Source organism: Equus quagga, chromosome 19, assembly GCF_021613505.1.
Source record: "Equus quagga isolate Etosha38 chromosome 19, UCLA_HA_Equagga_1.0, whole genome shotgun sequence".
Classification (NCBI taxonomy): domain Eukaryota; kingdom Metazoa; phylum Chordata; class Mammalia; order Perissodactyla; family Equidae; genus Equus; species Equus quagga.
This window is the reverse complement of record NC_060285.1, coordinates 21,141,834-21,163,792: the sequence shown is the minus strand read 5'-3', so window position 1 is coordinate 21,163,792 and position 21,959 is coordinate 21,141,834. Positions and strand designations below refer to the sequence as shown.

General features: G+C 42.3%; 1 protein-coding gene across 1 annotated transcript in view; it reads left to right on the top strand.

Annotated features, from left to right (window-relative positions):
- The window catches only part of ANO4 (anoctamin 4), a 186,098-nt gene that overhangs the window by 62,611 nt on the left and 101,528 nt on the right, over positions 1-21,959 (top strand). Inside the window, exon 7 of the mRNA XM_046646718.1 lies at positions 6,907-7,038. Coding sequence (XP_046502674.1) covers positions 6,907-7,038 — 132 coding nt within the window. The remainder of the gene's footprint in view (positions 1-6,906; positions 7,039-21,959) is intronic.

The following is a 21,959-nucleotide window of genomic DNA, read 5'->3' as shown; positions in this document are numbered from 1 at the left end:
TTAGAACAGGAGCTAAGAAGCGGGAAGCAGAAGAGACTGTGAACATGTGATCCATCAAGTATTCCCCATGTGTGCAGAGGGGAGACTTGTGAGTGACTAAGAGCTTAGGAAAGTCTTGTTTCTTGAACTGGAAGAATAGCTTATTAAACATTAATCTTTGCCTGAAAAAGTCAGTGCTACTTCAAGTGCATAAACCACAACCTTAAAAGAATGTAGGCATTGGAAGGCAGTGAGAGACGCTGGGACAAAATAAAGGAAAAGAAATCCTAACTATGGTGGTATGACGCATTGATTCAGAATGGCTCCTTAAGATAAGCTTCATTACTTACTACATAGAATTAAGTTTTGGACATCGCTGTGGTGGTGTAACTGAAGCCCGATGTCTGGTGTATATTTTTAAACGCAGTTTGTCAGAAAATTTCCTATCTACTTTAACTCTTTATTTCACCTCAGAACAGACTGATTTAGATGATAGAGTGTCTCTTTGTAACCAGGTCTGATATTAAAAGTTGAAGGGCACAGCTACATTGTTATGCTGGTTGTACACGGGTAATAAAACATTGACTTCCAATGTTCTAAAATTCTCACATCATACTAAAGATGTATTTTTACTTTGGCTTGTAGTTTCATCCATATAAATGATATGTCATTTCATTAATCCGCAGGAGCCTCTCTGAAACAAATCTATCTCCTTTAAGGATGAGAGAAATGAATTATAAATTTTGTAAAGTTTCTGAGCAGGCAGAGAAATAAAGCCTCATTTCACAGATATCTTTATTTGAAAAAGTCGCCTGACTCTGTAAAGCACAGTCATATAGTTCCGACATGTATTTTTGGAGTAAATGCTCTTTTCATCTACTTACTTGGTCTATTAAATGCTGTTTTGACTCTTTGGGCAGACTTAGAGGCATCATAAATTACCTACCCAATAAAGAAAGGGAATTTACTATCTTTATTCTGCCTTATTTATTTTTTATTTTTTGCCTTCACCAAATAGTACAAATATTGCCTGTAGAAGATGTGATTACAAAGTAACAAACCTGATTATCGTGGGTGGCTTCTAGCTGAAGTCTCATTACTACTCATTCTTTTTCCCTCCACCCCCCATACACTTTCTGCCTGACATTATCCTTTGCACTGCTTGGCGGAATGAATGCTGGACCCTACCACATTATGCTTTGAGTGTGGTTGTAATCTTATCAGATGAGTCTACAGGCAAAACAACAAAATGACTTGTATATTTCCATCCCTGTTTTTAAAAATTAATATACGTAAATGTTCCAAAGACTTTGGACTCTTCTATATTTAGACTGTGCCCCAGTTAGTAACCCTGTGACCTAAAAGAATTGCATTAGCTTCCAAAGATCCCTAACTCCTATCTAAGGAGAGGCTACAAATACAGGGGACTTGGCTATAAGAAGAGGAAAAAGAAATCTAAGCCTGCTGTTGTCTGTTATCAGTCCAGGAGGGCTCCATTTACTGCAACATAGGGCTTTGGGTGATGCCTAAAAGAAAACAAACAATGAAACTCATCTGTGGGTTCCCTCTAGGCATATCACCCCTGAAAATGTAATATAACTATTAGAGACATGATGCTATTATAACATTCTGGTCTGGGGAAAAGCAGGTGTCTCTGAAGTAGCTCGTTTCATTTAATTCAGCCTGATTAAGTTGTCCCTGGTACAAACTCCCTTCTGGGTTGGTAGTGGCTCAAGGGAAAGGCCCTTGTCTTCTGTTTCTTCAGGGTACGCCCACAGCATCCAGGTCAGGGATCTGCACACAGTAGGTAGTTTATAAAGGCCTGCTGACAGCTTAGCATGTTGGGAGTGAAGTCCTTTGCAGGTGGCCTTTTCTTGAATCATCACTACTCCTGAGGTAGGTGGGATTCTCTCCCCTTTTTATAGCTGACGGACAGAGAGATTTAAGCAGAACCTTCTCGAGGCACATTTGCAAGGCACAGCTTGGGAAGGCACAGCACAGCAGAGGTGGTGTCTATGTTCATTTGCTTGTGCTGCACTGCCAGCTCTTTCCAGCTACCCAGAACCTCAGCTGCCATGAACCAGCATTTTGAGGAGACCCTGAATTTACCATCAGAACAACTGTCTATAAAAGTAACTCATCTTTTAGTCCAGATACTAACTTGACAAGTCAAGGCCAGAAATCCCCAAGTAGCTGATCCATCTTCTATTTATTGAATTGCCTGTGTAGTCTGTAAGAGGGCTTTTGCTCAGTAAACAGCAGAAATGGAGCAAAGTGACAATGTATCCAACCAAAATCAATGCTAAATCATTAAGCCAATGTTTTCTCTTTTCTTTTACCTGCCAGTACTTTATTAAGTAAACCCCACTCCTATTCTAAGAGACAAATGGGATGCTTTCTGGTTAGTTGGTTTCTCAACTTTTATATATCTAAGTAAATTTCAGGATTACCTGTTCAGGGATATTTATTAAATGCAAGGTGGGAGCACAGACCTCAATATACAAGTGAGAATCAGAGCTCTTAAATTTCTGTCGAGAACTTTCTCTGTGAAAATTCATTGTTATCATTTTCTTCATCCTAGAAACCACCACTTAACTGAGCATTTCGTACATCCAAGGCATTGTGCCAACACTTCATGTTCTTACGTTGTTTTGTCCTCACCACTGCCTTAAGCAAAGGGTATATTAGCTCAGAGAGGTTTAGTCACCTGTCCAGCACTGCGCTCACCACCAGTAAGCTGTGCAACTAGGAGATGAACCCACTTCCAGCTGACTCCAGTGTCTGTTACTTTATACGAAAGGTTATCCATTATGCGTTGTGAAAAGGAAAGCTCTTTATTAACTCAAGATTGTTTGGAATAATGTAGCCAAGATATTGCCCAAGTCACCATTAATTGTAATATCTAAAGAGCATTTGATTGATCATCATTTTAGAGATGAGGATACTAAGGCTCAGTGTGGAGAAAAGGCTTGTCCCAGGCCACACTGACATATGGTGTCAGAATCAAGAACCCAACTTGAGTCTCATGCTTTTCGGCCCAGGGGCTTTTGCACTATGTGTTTCTCCTTTGCAGAGTGTAAGGGGATCCTTAATAATGTCTCAGTGGCACGGTTTGGGGACGAGAATGGGTTTGTGGAAGAGCGGTCAACCATCATCCAGCCTCAGAGAGACAGACTCTTGTTCCTAGGGCCACCTGCCTGGAAGGTTGGGGCAGCATGTGGAATGTCAGCCTCAGTCTGTGGGAGCCTGACTAACCATCAGGTCTCAAGGGGAAGATCGGACCCTGACTGTTTTAAGAGGTGTATTAGTTTCCTATTGTTATAAAACGTTCTCACAAACTTAGCTGCATAAAACAATACAAATTATTCACAATTCTGCAAGTCAGAAGTCCTGGAGAGGGGGGGCTCAACTAGTTTCTCTGCTCAAGGTCTCACAGGCTGAAACCAAGGAGTTGGTCAGTCTGGTTTTCCCTGGAGGCTACGGGGGAGAATCGGCTGCCAGGCTCATCCAGATTGGTTGTACAATTCAGTTCCTTGCAGTTGTAGCAGTGGGGTCTCTGTTTCTTTATTGGTTGTTAGCCAAAGGTCATTCTCAGCTTCTAAGAAGCTGCCCACACTCCCTGACTCCTGGCTGTCTTCATCTTCAAAGCCAGCAATGATGAGTTGAATCCTCCTCACACTTTGAATCTCTCTTACTTCCCCTCTACTTCATCTCTCTTGTCTCCAGCCAGCCAAAGTTCTCTGCTTCGAAAGGGCTCATGTGATTAAACTGGGTCCACTTGAGTAATCCAGGATGCTATTTTGAAGTCCATAACCTAACTTATATCTGCAAAATCTCTTTTGCCATGTCACATAACATATTCACAGGTTCCAGGGATGAGGTTGCAGACATCTTTGTGGGGCCATTCTGCCAACCAGATAGAGGACACACAGTGCTGACCACGTTTGAGTATTTGTTTCTGGCGTTGTGAAGAGCACACAGCAGGGATCAGCAAATCCATGCTTAGTGCTCCTGCTTCTGCTCGGGCTATCCCAGTGAAAGCCAGTTCATACCCTCCACCCAGTTAGTATCTCAGGGGTTTTATTTTTAAGATATCTTTGAAATATCTTTCTTCCACCATAATATTTAAAAGGCCCAGTTCTTCTGCTTTCCATCACTTTCACATTAGTCTCCATGGTCCTCAAGAAGTTATTAATGACACTGCTATCTACCTGGAAGCTTCTCTAAAGCATTTTATGCACATCATCTTCTATAAGCCTCCCAACAACCCTGTGAGGTCAGTAAGATGATGATGATGATGATGACGATGATTAGCCCATTTTAAAACCTTTGAAAAATAAGGCTCAGAAAGGTGAGTGATTTGTGGAAGGTCACACAGCTGATAAGCAACAGAGCCAGGATTTAGGCATCCTGGTTACAAATCCCAGCTGCTTTTCGCCACATCAGGCAGCCTTCCCTCACTTCTTTTTGCCCCTTCTCATTCTTCAATTTATTAATCGTTTTCGTTATCCTGTTTTTCTCTCTCTTCATCATCTTCACATTTCGTTTAAATTGTGTGCTACAAGCCAGTTGCTGAAAGCTGCCATTTCATTAACATAGAGTATTTATGCCTGATTTTTTTTTTTACAGCTTTATGTGTTTTTATACACACTGAGCACTATACCTACCTGGGTTTAATTCATAGTCATTGCACGCAGAGCCCAGATTCTGTGAGGATGTGAACTTTGTAAAGTGTAATCTGATTAGTGCTGCAGACTGGAGATGTGTGGGAGGTAAAAGCTCTATTATGAAAAACCTCTGGGCCAGTGTCCTCCTCCTTGAGTGAGTTTTAAGGCAATCAGATGCAATAAAGCTGAGAGCCATGAGGAAGGCCACCAGCTTAGCCTAGGACGTGAAATTTATGAGTCCGTTTAAGGACTAAATCATTGAACTTGGACAAGTGATAGATGCTAGAGAAGCATAATTAACTTTGAATTGAAAAGCAAAAAGACAAATGTTAAAAGTCAAGCTCATTCCTCAAATTCGTATTTTTGGACAAAAAAGAAAAAGAAGATAGTAGCAATAGCCAGTGGCTTTCTGTACACCAGACATTGTTCTGGAGACTTTACGTACATTTTCATCAGTTAATCATCACAACTCCATGGATTGAGTATCATTATCATTCCCATTTTACAGATAAGGAAATTGAGGCACAGCAAAGTTCAATAACTTACCCAAGGTCACACTGCTGATATTTATAGAGCCAAGGTTTGAATCCAGGCACTCCCGCCCCAGAGTTCATGTCCTCAACCACTGTGTCATACTGCCTCTCAGGAGATCATCATCTCTCTCTATTTTAGGTATCTTTAAAGAGATGGTGTGGGAGGGAAGGACCAGGAGGATGAAAGATTGAGGAGATGGAATCTTTTCCCCCATCTTAGGACTTTGGGCCCTTCCAATCTTCTATTCTTTTCTGGCTACATGACCCTGGGTAGAGTGTTTACTTCACAGTGTGTATATGTGGTGCAGACAGGTCCTCTTTGAGAGGAGGGGCCTATAGAAGCTGTGAGGTTCTTTCCAGTTTGAACTTCCAGTGGTTCTGGAGAAAAGACGGCCACCACCAGACAGAGTGAGGGATCATGGTGAGGCTGGAACAGTGCTCAGAATAAAAGAGGAGTTTACCATTAGTTTTCACTTTGGCGTTGATTGATTATGTCAAAAAATAATCCCTTCATCTGGGAGTTTCACTACAAAGGATAAATTGCCATGTAAATATTTTTTAATTGGAAAAAAACATGCCCAAATTCCATGTGTTTTCAGTTAATAGAGTTAGATGGCATTTAGAGATTTTCTTCTTCAGATAAATTTGTTCCTGCTATAGCTCTTAAGTGAAGATTCCCATTATCAGCTACTTTGATGGGATGATCTCTAAAATCAAGAATCCAAAATCTACATTTTGGTCCTGGCTTTAGTCACTGGCTGGGTAATCACTACTCGTAGGTCTCCTTTGTGATGTGTAAAGTGAGATTGGTACCCGTTCAGTCTACCTCACAGAGAAGCTATTTGATATGTGCTCTTGGAAAACAATTTCTTCCAACGGTATAGGTACCTGAGGTAGCATAATCATTTTAAAGTCTGATGTGGTTATTTGCTCCTTCTCGTGGTTTGCTGTGAATAATTGAGAATCTGGGCTCTTGGAAGCCAGATGTTTTCATCAGCAGAAGTCAGAGGGAATGGGGAGGTAACCAGGGGTAAAATGTGGCTTGAAAACCACTTTTAGGACATGTTGTCTGCCTTGACTTGGAATCGTTTTGTGCCCTGGCCAGAGTGACACATATGTACCATGACACCCCAGTGCAATGACAACCATGGGGTCAATTTGAGAAGAAAACATGGAAGCTAAACAGCCTGCTGTCTGCTGAGAGGCTGCTCAGGGAAGATGTGAGATGCAGGAAGGAAATGGTCAGGCTCTCTCTGCACAGTCAACCCACTGGGAGGTGCTGTCAGGACCCCTGCCCAAGGTTAACTGCCGCTAGAGCTCTTCCCTGACCTCAGATGGGGAGATTTTCCAAGCACAAAATGGGTTTCTAGAACCTGCAGAATGTAAGAACTTAAGGTCTCTACTGCTTTGCTTAAGGGACTGTCAACTTCCTTTCTAGAGCCTTCCAGCCTTGTTATGACTCCTTCGTTATGTACTGGCATGTGAGTGGACGTTTAACTTACAGCTACTATTTCGTAAACTATAGTATCAAGGCCCCTTGGTGAAATTGAAAGAACACTGGAGTTGCGGCTCCCTTCTTTCCATCAGTAAAGTGGGGGTATCTTGAGTGCATGAGAGTGTCCGGAGGGTGTGGCATCATCATTACGGCTCTGTGGAGAAGTCCCACCTGTGTTTCGGGGCCATGCTGACATGCTGTACCCTTTGGTCTTGCCTTTCATGTACCACAGGATCGATAAACAAATAAGCAGTTTTCGGAGATGGTTACCTAAGAAGCCAATGAGGCTGGACAAGGAGACACTGCCAGACCTGGAGGAGAATGACTGCTACACTGCCCCTTTCAGCCAGCAAAGGATCCATCAGTGAGTGTTTCCAGTGAAAGCCTTTGTCTTCCTAAGGACTTGCAGCTGTGGTAGAGCCTGCTCCTGCGCGCCTTGGATTCCTTGGCACGTGGAAGGAACAGTTTAGAGCCCTTCTTCCCTAAAAGTCCTGTGTGAGTGTTCATATCCCTGTTGTATTAGGGTAAGCTAACTGCTCTAACAAACAATCCCCACATCTCAGCAGCTTAACGCAACAGAACTGCATCCATATGTGTGCTGGGGGAGTGACCTCCATGGTGATTCAAAGAGCCGGGCTCCTTCTGTCTTGTGGCTCTGCCAATCCCCAGTGTTCAGAGCCCCTTCAGGCTCATCTACATCTCACCAGCAGACAGGGAAACTGGTGTACCCCTTTCCCTATTGAAAAGAGGGGTTGTTTTTTCTTAAATCTCAGTTTGCTTCTCAGTTCCCCTTTCTTCAGTAACTCACCAAGTTGCCCCAGGAGAAGCCACGCCACTTGGCAGCCAGCTTCCTGGTTCATTTATCAGACAGTCTCTGAACAGTAACTTGTCACTTTTGACATGCAGGGGGGCCAGGAGGGAAGCTGGCTACGTAGTTGAGCCTTTGAGAAATTGCAAAAGTGATAGAGAATTGACTCTGAAGCTTCTGAGATGATGAGAAATCATGGCAAGCTGGCAGGGTTAGTGGTAGGAGAGAAAAGCATTCTGAAGACTGTAAATGACTAGGCAAAAACAGCCTCCTAAAAGGGGGATAAATCAAGTCACCCTAGCCTCGCTCTCACCCAGACTCAGGAATTCCTGGCGCTCTCTGCTCCAGCCATAGAGACAGCCTCAGTAAAAATGACTTACCTGAAAGGGAGGAAAGGGGTGACAGATTTTTAAAAAAATAGGTTACCAACTTTGAGAAAAAAATAAACCAAATGGCAGCTGTCAAGTTGCAGGAAGTACACAGTGGGGGCACGTTTCAGCAACAGAAAATCAGTTAAAGTCTGCAGACTTGTAGAGGGCAAAGGAGAGAAGAAAAATCACAGAATACATGTTCTGTATCAAACTATATAAAGTATAATGCAAAGGAAGAAATTCGGTAGGCCTCTGAAATAGCCATACCCTGGGTCCCCACAGGTCAGATTGATGCCAACCCAACCACATGATGTGAACGTTTGAAAGAATCATTAAAGAAGACATGAAACTCACAGGCCTCAAAATCCTGGTTAAATCCTCCATGAGAAATAGGAACTGAGAGGGACTCCGTGTTAACTCGGAGATTAGGACCTATGGGTGTTTTCTAAAGAGAAAAATAAAAGCTGACATGTTGCCACTGTTAATTTAAACCCTCACCATACCTATGTTGTTCATCTTAAAGTTTCTTACATAAGTGATTGTTTGATTTTAAATCCTTCTGGAGTCGAGTCTGATTTATGTGCTGATTTCCCCTTTGCTTCTCCCCTGCCTGAGAGGGTTCCTACCACAGTGCAGGAGGGTCTCAGAATTTTTGGATGGATGGATGGATACGTGGATATCTAGATGGATGGGTGGATGGGTGGATAGATGGACAGATGAATGGACAGGCAGACCAATGGATGGATGGATTGGTGGCTAGATGAATGGAGGACTCAATGAATTATATGGTGTGTACTCTGGGTTTTGTTTTACTTCAAAGACATAGATAAGTGGAAGAAGAATGGGATGGATGGATAGTTGGATAGATGGATGGAGGAATCAATGAAGTATATGATGTTTGCCTGGAGTTTTGTTTTACTTCAAAGGGATACGGGTAAATGGAAGAGGAAGGTTCCCTTCTACTCATCTTCATGCCGGTTACGTTTCCTGATGTTCTTGCTTTACAACAAAGTTACTCGTCAGCATTCTCAATGTCAGAAGGAGGCACCCATCAGGATCTCTAGGGACTAGAACCAAGAATCATATCTTTACAAGTTTTTAAAAATATATAATAAATGAAGGATGAGAGCATGTGGGATAGGGGTTTTCAGCCATATCGCTCATATATTTGATAATCCTTTTTGACATGTTTGGACATTCATTCATTGAACAATTGATTCATTCAACAGTCACTAATTTGGTGTCTGCTTCTTGCCAGGCACTGTCTGGGTACAGAGGATATAAAGATTAATACTGTCTTGATTCCAGCCTAGTAAGGACAGCAGACCATTTAATATAGTTGTAAATAGTGTGATGGGTGTGACTTGAAAGAAAGGGTGTTCCATTCTCCAGATTTGGAGGGAGGTTGGTAAGAGGTGAGGGTTGATCACAGGAAGAAAATGCTTGAGGTGGGTCTTGAAGGATAACACTTGCCAAGACAGGAAAGGTGGGAAAGAGATCCCAAGAAGAGAGAATAATGTATGTACAAGAGAATAAAGGCGTGAAACAGAATGGAGTGTTTGAAGAACTACAAGTAGTCCTCTGTGAATGGGTATAGGGTGTGAGAAAACCTGGTGTTATCGAAAAAAGAGAGTGATCAGTGGAAGATGAGCTTTCAAGACAGGAGAACTAAGGAGGAAAAAGCAGAGGGACGGCTGGAATGGAGCAAACCTAAGAGCCACACCTCAGTGAGACCAAGAGGATAGTTTCGGCGGTTCTGTTACACAACTGGGAGATGAAAAATTAAAGTGTCTTGAATGTTTTGGGCAGTGGGGATTTCTTTCTCTTTGAAAATCATCATCCATGTGGACAACATCCCTTTAATGAATATGTAAAAGTAAAACTTGAAGAACACTGGCTGTCAAGTTGGAAATAATTTTTTGGTACAATCAGAAAAACATTCCCCTAAGGATGCTTTGAGGGTGATATTAATGGATTTAAAGTAATCAGAAGTATCTGGTTAATGAGTTCTGGGAGTTAGAACACGATCTCCTGGTTTTCCAAACAGGGTCCAAAATCGTATGTGACTTCTTGGTTTTGCAGAATGTTTGATATTCTGTTTGTCTAGGAATAAAAAAGAATAATGGAAATTTATGTGTGTGTACATGAATATAGTAGAAAGAGAGAAAAGAGAATTGGAAGTTTAATAAATAATGATCAGAGTGGAAAAGAGCTTTAAAAATATTTCACTCTCAGAATAAAACCCAGACATGTAAGTTGGCTCACCAGCTCCTGCTTCCATCCCACAGCTGTGTGCTTTGGCCACACTGAACTGCTTTGATCTCCTTAACTCACTGTGTCCTCTTGTCTCCTGTCTACACATGCTCTTCCTTCTGCCTGGAATACCCTTCCCCTTAGGCTCCCTTCTTTCAGATTTCATCAGAGACATTTCCTCCAGAAAATATTCCATGACTTCCAGCCTATACCCCCAATTCTGGGTGAGGTGCTCTCTTCTATGCCTTGGTAATATTTTTTTTCCTATCATAGCCCTTAATTAATAGCATCCTCCATTTTTCATTGATTTTTTCTAAACTACGAACTTCTTGAAAGACAATGTCTATATCACCATTTTTGAGTCTCATTGTTGATTCCTAATAGTATTTGGTTAAATGAGAAAATAGATAGAAATGAAAATAGGAGAATCATGCGAGTAAAGGATAAAGATGAGGTGAAGTTAGCTCACTGCACATTCAGCTCAAACCAAATCCAAGACATTTTATCCTCAAATGTGGACCACTTCCGTTGTCCCCTGCCTCAGTAAATGGCACCAATATTTGTCCAGTTGCTGAAAGCAGTGTCTGGAAGCTATTCTAGACACCTCCCTCACCTCCACTTCCCACACCTCCTATATCTCCAAGGGCCGAAGATTTTACATCCTAATTGTCTCTTTAATCCAGCAACTTCTCTCTGTCTTCACCACTATTATCTCACTTCTAAAACCCAGAAATAAAGTAACAAGTCTCCCTGGTTCTATCCTTGCCCAGCTCCAATCCAGTCTCTCAAGTGCACAGAGAATGAGGTTTTCAAAAATGCACATCTAATCATGTCACTTCATCCTGTTTAAAAACTTTACAATAAGTACCAAAATTTTTGAGGTGACCTACAAGGCCTCAGATGGCCTGGCCATGCTGCCCCTCCCCTCCAGGCTTATCTGCCTTCACTGCCTTCCACCCTTCACTTGTTATCATCCAGACACATACAACCTCTCTTCGTTTTTTTGGGATGCATTTTGCCTCGGGGCATTTGCAATGCTCTTTTCTCTCCTGGAATTCTCTTCCCATTTCTTCCTCCTTCACCCAGTTTACTCTTATTCATCCTCTAAAGCTCAGTTCCAAAGACTCTTCCCAGGAAAGCCCTCCTCCCATCCTTCCAAAAACCACATCACCTTGCTGTATACTCTTATCCTCATGTTTCCTACGGTAACATTTTTCGTATTTGAAATTTTACAACATTTGGTATTATATGATTAATGCCTGACTCTCCAGGTAAACTGCGAACTCCATGGAGGCATAGACCATATCTGTTTTTGCTCACAGTTGTGTCTCCTACACCTAACACAATGCTCAGCATACAAGAGAAGCTCAGTACTTGTCTATGAAATGAATGGCGTAAGGATAAAAGTGTTAAAGACAACACAGAATAATCATAATCTGTATTTTGAACTATATTGTATGAAAGAATTAAAGTTGAGAATCAATTAAAAAACAACCTAGCATTCTATTTGAACATATATATCCATGTTCAAGAAGCAATAAAAGCAAACCTGTACGTGCGCATCTCTATAGGACAATGTAGAATGCTGTTGGTCGTTTTATATGGTATCACCAGAGGTGGGCCTACAGATGGGAAAATTCTCACTAGATGCCAGACACTATTTTAAAAACTTTAATCCTCACAACAACCCTATGAGAGAGGAGGTATTATTATCACTATTTTACAGATAAGGAAAATAGGACACAAAGAGGTTAAGGAATCTGTAGTGGGTCACATAGCTAGGCTAGTCTACCTCCTGAACAGCTGCCAAATATCAGAGGTTTGACACTGTAGAAGTTTATTTGTTGTTCGCATCATTGCTTAGTGTGGGTCACATGGGAAGGGAGGTGCAATGTCTCTGCTCCATACAGCCATTTGGATACCCAGGCTACTTCTGTCTAATAACTCTGCCATCCCTTAGATCCTTTGCATCTGGTTGTCAGAGGAAAAGAAAGATGAGTGACTTTGTAGGAAGGTTTTATGGGCCAGGTTTAGAAGCGGCATACCACACTTTCACCCACATTTCGTGGGCCAGAGCTCAGTCATGGAGTTACCCCTAACTTGATGGATGCTAAGATAACTATCTGTGTGCTCAGGAGGAAAAGGGAAACAGGTGTTCTGAACAACTGGACGGTCTCAGTGATGGAGCAGGAATTCAAATTAAGACAGAGGCTTCAGATCCCACACTCTTAAGCATTGCGCTCAGCTGCAGGATTTCTCAGCCTCGGCGCTGTTGGCATTTTGGACTGAATAATCTCTGTTGTGGGGAGCTGTCCTGCACATTGTGGGATGGTTAGTAGCATCCCTGGCCTCTATCCATGACAGGCTAGTAGCAGTTCCCTCCCACCTTAGTTGTGAAAATCAAAAATGTCTCCAGACATTGCCAAATTTTCCCTGGTGGCAGGGGTGCAAAATCTCACCCCTCTCCTCTCTTGAGAACCCCCGTTGCTCTGCTGTCTTTTATCATGTGACACCCTTCAGGCAGGACCACCCACTCTCTGAGATAAATTAAACCTCTAGTCGAATCTGATGACTGTGACACACAAGTCCATTCAGGAATTAATTTATTCCTCTTCACCGCCTTGCCTGTGAAAATTGGCCTGCTTAAGTATCCCTGCCCTTCATTCTTAAAATGGCATTAGCAGTCACACCCTCGAGGCAATTACTTTCTAAGGTCAATACTCATAATAAAGGTTTTCTGCTGGTAGACAGAGAAAGGGAAATGTGAAAAAGAGTTATGTCACTTTTTAGTAATTTTATATATATATATAGTATATTCTTTCAAGAAATAGATCAATTCTGAGTTGTCTTTCAGAAAAATGTTTGTTAGATACAGAGAGCAAAATGTTCCTCCCTGTATTTTTTATTCCTATTACCATTATTTTTATGAAAATCCATAAAAAGTGAAGTGAAATTAAATATTGACCACTTCATAAGAGAAGGGTATGAAATTTGTCTGTTGTGTGTGCATAAGTTTAAATAGATACTCAGTCATTCACATACTCCAAGCCCATTGTTGTTCTGGATGCTTGGAAATCAACAGTGAACAAGTAGGCAAAGATCCCTGCTCTCCTGGAGCTTCTGTTTTAGCTGGGGGTGACCAGCAGTAAGTTATAAACCAATGGTTCTCAATTAGGGGGTGATTTGGCAATGGCTGAAAACATTTTTTATTGTCACAACTCAAGGTGGAGAGTGCTACCAGTAGGTGGAGGGCAGGGGTGCTGCTCAACATCCTACAACGCACAGGCAGCCCCACAACAAACAGGTATCCAGCCCAGAATGTCAATTATGCTGAGGTAAACGTTAAAAAAAAAAAATTTGTAAAGCATGTTAGAAGGTGATAAATGCTATAGACAAAGAGAAAAGAGGAGGTGGGGGAGGGGAATGAAGAATGGTGGCTTGGGGAAAAGGGGGAATGTTGCATTTTCAAAAGACTGTTTGTTTTCTTCAGGTTAGGCCTCAGATGGAAGGTGTGATTAGAGAAAGACTTGAAGGAGGGAAGAGAGAGAGGGAGAGTTCCAGGGAGGAGAGGAGCCAGAACAAAGGCCCTAATCTGTAATCTGCAAGCACATCTGGGTGTGTATGAGGAAAAGGAAGACCCTTGTGGCTGGAACAGAAATGACAAGGAGAGAGGCAATAGTGATCAGTTAGAGAGGTAGGAGGGAGGCTGATTATATATAGCCTGGGGGCCGTTGTGAGGACTGGCTTTTACCAAGGAATCCTTTGGTCTAACAACTTTTGAAAGAATCATTCTGACTGCTCTGTTAAGAACAGACCACAGGGAGCAAGGGTAGAAGCAGGGACCAGTTAGGAGGCAATTGCAGTCATGCCAGTGAGAGATGGTATATTTATATATATTTTTTACATTTCTAGCTTTTGAATGTCTCCAATGAAAATATATACCTCATAAAACTTAGCATCAACCCATTCTCTTACACAGCTTGGTTCTACATAAAACTTTTTAATGTGGGTCCCGGGCATGTATAAAATGGACATTATAAAAAGACCTCTTGAAATGTAATTTGCTCACGTGTCTCTCTCCCCAAGCTAGAATGTGAGCCACTGAGGGCAGGAACTGTGTGCCTGGAAGCCAGTAGCACCCGGATATGATCATAAGACCTAACAGAACAGGAGAGGAACATGTCAGATTTGGCATTATCATCCCTGCTGGAGGACAGAGCCGGGGCTCCAGTGTCAGGTTCTCTCATCTCCTAAACCCAGAACATCCAGATGAAAAGTTGAAAAACATAGTCGGCCAGTCAATTGTGGTCTTCATATCCAGCTTGAGTTTATCCCTGGCTTGATTTGTTTTTGGTCGCAGTTCTGCTAACTGATAGTTCTCTATCTATTAAATCCTGTTACCAGGACTAATGCCTGACCCTAAGATGTTTGGCTCATGCATCACACATTTTAATTCATGTGTTATGTGCATATAGAAAATGGGCAATATAAAAAGACCACTTGACATGAAAATTGGCTTATATCCCTTTTTCTCCCCTTCTAGACTGTGAGTTAGGGAATAACAAAAAAAGTCTAGGGAATAACAAAATGACACAGGTCTTGGTGCCCAAGAGAGCACTAACCATGGAAATCTTGGTGCTGGGCCAGCAAGGGCTGATAAAGACAAGAGAAAGCTACTGAAGGTTTGATGGGGGGAGATTATTTGTAACCTCCCTTTGATTGCCTTCTTATCATTTGACCTTCCTCTCAGCCAAATAAGCCAGCAGACCATGGCAGCGAGGTATGGACAATAGTGATCAGCCAAATGACAGTCTTCAAGTCATGGTAGCAACAATAGCAATGATAAAAAGTGATGGTGACCACCATTTATAAACAGCTCCTGTGTTCCAGAGTTACACCCTAGATGCATTACAACTCTGAGGGCAGAGGTAGTATGATGAAGGTCAGAGAGACTGAGTGGCTTGCTCAAGGTCGCTCCAGTCAATATTAGATTAGTGTACAAGAGAGAAGTGTGTTTTCTCCACAGTGCTGCCACCTCAGCTACGTGCCACATGAGTGGAGCCAAAGTCCAGTTACTCAGCCACATTACACTAGTGTGAGCCTGTGGGTACAAAGATATCTGATTGCCTTTGGAGTTTATATGAAAGCATTTGAGGTGGGTTAAAGAAACAGAATAGTATAATATAAATATTCTGAACCAAGGAGAATATCGGTTAGAATAGGTATTCAAGTTCAGGGAAAAAAATAGGCTCAGGTTTGCAGGCCTCCATGGCCTGTATATTTGTAATGGTTGATAAATGAGCCAACAAATTGGCCTTTCAGCCTAGTGGGTAGAGCAGAGGGAGAAACACAATAAGTCACATCGTTCTTATTGTTGGAGAGAAAGGAAACCAATCCTTAGTGAAGGAGAATGTTACTTAGCATTTTCCTGGCATTTGCAAGAAATAAAATCCTTGCAGGGGGAAGGGGACTCTGGACGAAATAGTGGACGATATCCTCAGCAACCTCCTTAGAGCAAACGCCTTCTAAGGCTTTTCTGGAGGCTCTTTCTGGTAGGTGCCTCAGCGTGGTTCTGGAGAATTCATTGCTCATGGCCATAACTGTCTGCGGGAGTTTAGGCAGATCTTCAGCAAAATCCTGCAATATATCCTAAACTAATCTCATTGTAAATCTTTGTTTGAGCTACATTCTGCAAAAATTAAAGCTGAGAACTGATTAGGAAGCAAATAGCCTCACATTCCATTTGAACATTTACTTGTGTTGGAGGATAAGTAAAAGCAAACCTGTGGGTGCACATTTTTATAAGTCAGTGTATGATACCCTCTGGTCTTTTTATACGGTATCACCAGAACTGGGCCTACAGGCTGCTTACACCCATGATTGTGTGGGAGCCTAAAGATCTGACCCCACAGAAAGCTCTCCTGTACTAGCCAGCTGTGAGGCTCCGAGTGGTCAGCATTAGGGTCATCCATTGTATTGAAGCATTGTAGTTCCAAAAGGCCCCTCTCAAAACTCAAACAATTTCAGAGAAGGTAATTGAATACGACAGATGGGAGTTTATTGAAGGAATAATGATAACTAATATTTATATGGGGCTTACTAGGTTCCAAGTATTTCACAGTTATACACTCATTTAGCCCTGTGAGTAAGGGATAGTCATTATCTCCATTTTTATAGAGGGAGAAACTGAGGCACAGAGGTTAAGTAACTTGCCCAAGGTCGCACAGTTGGTAAATGGAAGGGCTTGGATTCTAAGGCCAGGCATTCTGGCTCTGTATTAGTTTTCTATGGCTGCTGTAACAAATCACCATGAATTCCATGCCTTAATACAAATTTATTATTTTATGGTTCTGTAGGTTAGAAGTCAAACATGGTTCTCACTGGGACAAAATCAAGATGCGGAAGAGCTGCATTTTTTTCCAGAGGCTCTGGGAGAGATTTTGTTCCTTTGCCTTTTCCAGCTTCTAGAGGCTGCCATGTTCCTTGGCTTGTGGCCCCTTCCTTCCTTGTCAAAGCCAGCAACAGCAGTTGAGTCCTTACATTGCATCACTTCAGTCTTACCTTGCTTCTATCTTCAGTTCCCCTCCTCTGACTCTTCTGCCTTCCTCTTCCATTTTTAAGGACCCTTGTGATTACATTGGGCCCACCTGGATAATCCAGGCTAATCTGTCTCTCTTAAAGTCAGTTGATTAGCAACTGAAATTCCACCTGCAACATTAGTCCCCCTTTGCCATACAGCTTAACATAGTCCCAGATCCTAGGGATTAGGATGTGGACATCTTTGGGGGCACTTATTCTGCCTGGCACAGCTAGATAAATTTGCCGATCTGCAGAGACCCAAGGGTCTAGGATGGAGGACAGGCAAGTTTTTGTGGAGGAAAAAAAAGAAGGAAGGGAAGGTTGTGGCAGTAGGATTTGGGGACATTAAATGAAATAACATATGTAAAGTACTTAGTCCAGTGCCTGACACAATAGAAAGCACTCAATAATCGATAGTTATTGTTATTACTACAACTACTACAGTGAGCCGGGAGTACAAAGAGAACCCTTGGGAGAATCTCTGAAAAGTTGCAGTCAGCGTATAAAGGGCAAGTTCAAGGTGACAAAGACTAATTTTTGCAAAGGTCGATATCTGAGCTGAATTGGAATAGCATTACTTTTAATCTAAATGTTACTCAGTGTTCTGGATATGTTATGAACTGAATGTTTGTGCTGCCCCTCCTGCCCCCCATCCCATGTGTTGAAATCTAATCCCCAGTGTGATGGAGTTAGGAAGTGGGGCCTTTGGGATGTAATTAGATCATGGCGGTGGAGCCCTCATGATGGGATTCCTGCGGAGAGACCAGAGAGCTAGCTCACTCTTTCCACCTTGCAAGGCTATAGTGAGAAGTCTGCAACTCTGAAGAGGGCCTTCACTACGACTTGACCATGCCAGCACCTTGATCTCAGACTTCCAGTTTCTTGGAAATAAATTTCTGTTGTTTATAAGCCACTCAGTCTAGGCTAATTTATTGTAGCAGCTTGAATGACTAAGTCAGGATACATTATCTTTTCACATTTATTTATCAGTAACATCTGTGTATTTGATTTCTAAACTCAGCATAGCCATCTGAAAATAATGATTCTTCTAGCAGATGCCTTTTATTGTATTTTCTTTTCAGTGTTTGGGGCTTTTCTGTTGTTTCATCGATCTGAAATCTTTAGAGAGTCCTTCAGGCAAAGAGATGCTGAGATTGATGGAGGGAGGATTAACTTTCCTTTAGTGCCCCTTGATTTACGGCCTCTCAGACACTTGTTTTATTGCAGTCACTGATTTGGCATTAGGATCCTCAATATGCAGGTTGTTTTTATTGAACCATAGAGTCAGGGGAAATGTGTTTCTGTCCTGGAAAGTTTGAAACAGAGATGAAAATGAAACAAGCCACATAGCCTGAGATTTGTGCTTCTGAAGATGACATGGCTCCTTTGAAGTGGGATATAGCTTAATGAGTTCAGTTCAAGGGACAAACGATTTACCTAGCTAGTCATGTGGGAAAAGTGTACCTTTGGGTGTCTGGAGATCCAATAGGTATTTAGCTGTGTTTTCCTAGTATTTGTGGGACCAACTGTAAATAAGTCACTCAGAAATTGCCATTTATCCATCTGTAAATAAAGTCTTTTTCATTTATCAATTCATTCATTCAAATGTTTTTAATGTACTATTGTGTATGCCAAGGATTATACTGTAGTAGAGAAATATGTATGTTACTGTGTGTTCATATGTATATTTATGTATGTGTATATATATTTTTTCATTTAAATTTTTAACTTGAGCATGTTAAATTTGATGGGAAAGATGTTATTTTACTCTTCAAAGTGGCAAAAAGGCAATTTAAAGCATCTCTAGGAAAAAGGAAAATTTGCCAAGTTTAGGTACAATGAAATAAGGAGGGGTTAACATAAAAGGAAGGAAAGAGACTTGGAGCGCATGTGCGGGTAGATTGTATGTGATGTAATTACACCGTGCATGAGATCAGCAGCAGCAGCAGTGGTCAGAAGGAACAGGGGAAACCAGTGTAGCTCTGTGCTGCCTTCTTCTTCGTCCATTGTCTCATTTGACCTTGGCAACAACTTTGCAACATAATTTCATTATCCTCACTTTACAGAAGTGGAACCCAGGCTCAGAGAAGTTAAATAGTTTACCCAGGGCTACACAGTAACAAGCAGACTTTGGGGTTAGAACTTAAATCTGCCTGATTTCAAACCTGAGCTCCTTCCATGATACCACAGCTAACATTTATCGAGCGCTCACCAGACATCTGGCCATCTATGAGGCTAGTAGTTTAGAGATGGAGAAATGCAACAGAGAGGGTAAGCCAATACTGAGTTACACAGCTGGCAGAAGCAGGAAACCCTCCTGAACAGTCAGATGCCATGAGCTCACTCTTACCTACTCTGCTGGTGCCCTCACACTGAGGTGCTCATTTATCTTCATTAAGGTTTCGGGATGAAAGACAATAGAGTTATCTCTTTTAAATCCCTACTGTTGAATCTAAGAGAAGAGCAATCCTGCTTCTGACAATTTTAAGGCCTAAGGCAAGACTACAAACGAAGCCTATAGACCATATGTCTAAAAAATTAAGATTGTGTAACAAATTACGTTAACGATTAAGTACAACACAGCCTCTCCTCCTACCTTGTCAAATACACCTGCATAAAAACCTGGAAGTCCAAGTTCTCAGGATCCTCAGAGATCCGTTCCACTGGGGAGGTATGGGGGAAACTGTCTCCCCATCTATGGCCTGCCCTCTTCTCTTCCTACCCTTAGCTCCATCCCACGTTGAGGGTCCTCAGGCTCTTGCATGTGGACACCCCAACCCCATGTCCAGGTGCCATCCACATCCCCTGCAAGCAGCCTTGCTACTTGTCATGCATAGAGGTGTCTTCAGGAGGACAGACCTGTAGTAGAGGCCCACAAAGACTCAGAGGTGGGCTTAGGGCTTTTGGTGCAGGCTCTGGGTGGGCACATCCCATTGGCGTCACCAATACCTCACCCCACAGGGAGCAATACAGCAGGGGAAGGCCCATTTCTGAGCCCTCTAGAGTCCAGGGCTGGGGCAGGGTATTTCTTACTCTCATGTAAGAGTGGCACTGGGAGGGAGCAGGAGTTAAAGCTATGGTCTTTGTGAATAGTACTTTCAAATGACCACTAATTCAGGACCATGTCTTAGAAATGTCTTTATCCCTGAGAATAAACCTGATTCTTCTCATTTCCCACTTTCCTCACCCCTAATGTTGTACCCACACCATCAGTTTTGCGTTTCCCATTCCTGATTAATGAAATCACCACTGCATGTTGACCACCTTTGACACTACCATCTTCCTCACTATCCACCATCATCTCCAAATCTTTTTGGTCCTGGCTCCTCCTTTCTGACCTCACTGCCTTAGTGGAAGTGGCCACCAGCTGTTGCATGAACAATTATAAATCTCCCTACCTCCTCCATCCTTCCCCACTCCCAAATCTGTACAACATGCTCATGTCACAGGTCATTTTGCAAGGCTGATGACAAGCAGATTATGGGCTGGATTTCCACCCTACCTCATATCCTTAGTCATGTACCTTCAACAGTGAATAATATGCATTACCACATGTGGTAGCATTGCTTCCTTGCTTAACAGCTTTCGAAGATTCCCTAGGGCCTTTGAGATAAAGTTCAAACACTTTAGCATGGCACACAAAATTGTTTTTCAGTTTCTGGTCCCCTCCCACAGCCTCCTGGGCTGGATGGGCTGGACACTCCTACCACACATGGCAGTGGAAGTTACCTGACTATCCCATGACTATTGTACCTTCTTCCTAAGGTGTCTACTCTTTCCTCTCACTCTCCGGTGAAAGCCTGCTCTTCCCTCAGGAACTAGTTCAGGTGTGGTGTTTATGAAACCTCTACGTCTCATGCAGACGGCGTTAGACTTCTGGGCCCATTAGCCTTTGTAAATGCTTTGACTATGGCACTGATTATACTATATCACAATTATTTGTTTCTATGTCTCTGTGGTGCACAAAGCACAATTCAGCAGACAAAAGTCGTTAGGGGGGAGTTAGAGTCTTTACTCAAGTTTCCCAAAGAACACAAAGAGAAGCCAAGTACGTGGTCCTCAGCAACCACTTATCACATCCTTTCTTTTTCCTTCACACCCTTGTGTAACACCCCTGACAAAAACATTCCTCATCCATCCTAGCCTGCGTGGTTTTTCTTTCCTCTTCATTGTTCTGGTCCTCACCCAAGCCTCACCCCGCTCTCCCATCACTTTATTATGTGGACTGACATATCTTCTCCACAAAGGGAAGAAAAAAAACTGTCCTCTTTAGGAGAAAATGAATTAAGCCATAAATTACTGGATTGTCTTTGTTGGATCAGAGACTGTGCCAGTCAGATTATGCTAGGCTCTGCTGCAGTAACAAACAAACCTGAAATCTCAGTGGCTTACATATTTCTTCCTTACATAACATGGTAGCTGTCAGCTGAGGCTATGCTTCACATGTCTTCTTTCTTCTGGGTTCTTGGCTAAAGCGGCAACCAGTACCTATGGCATACATTCTCATGGCAGAGGAGAAAAGTAGTGATAGAGCCATGCATCAGCCCTTAACATTTCTGCTCAGGTGTGGCATGTATCACTTCTCATATTCCTGTGGCCAAAACAAGTCTCATGGCCAAGCATGGGAATAGGGTGGGGAATTATACTTCTCCCCAAGGGAGGGGCTGCTAGTCCGTGATAATGGGTAGGGATGAAGAAACCTCACAAAGAAAAGCAGTAAATTGGGAATAATAATGCAGTTTACCCTGGAATACTCTATATGAATATTTTTTGTCCTGTCAGATTCATATACGGCATTAGTCTGTGAGCTCTCCTAGGGCTCAGATGATGTCTTGTACTTTTTTGCTCATTTTAAGTGTCTTTCATATAATTAGGAAGGGAAGTTTCCAAGCAAGTTAGCAAACACTTGGGGAGAAGACGGAAAAACTCTGTAGGGTAGAAATCAGAGTTGGGATTGGAATATTTCAAAATTCAAATTTGGAAACCATCTTTATGCTGTGGTGATATTCCTGTCAGATTAACAAGCAGGATAGGTAGACGTCTGCTTATGTGGTATGTGATTTCTAAGAGAGAGAGAAGGCCTCTTCCCCCCAGAATGTTTCTTTTTCTAGCTCCCTGTACCACTCAGGCTCCATTCAGGAAAACTGAAACCCAGTAGTTATTTTAACAGAGAGGCTAATATAGGGATTTGGTTACATAGGTATTGGAGAATTAAAATGTCACAAAGGGAGCACAGAGGCCATGTAAATAACTGCAGGAAGTGAAGCAGCTCTG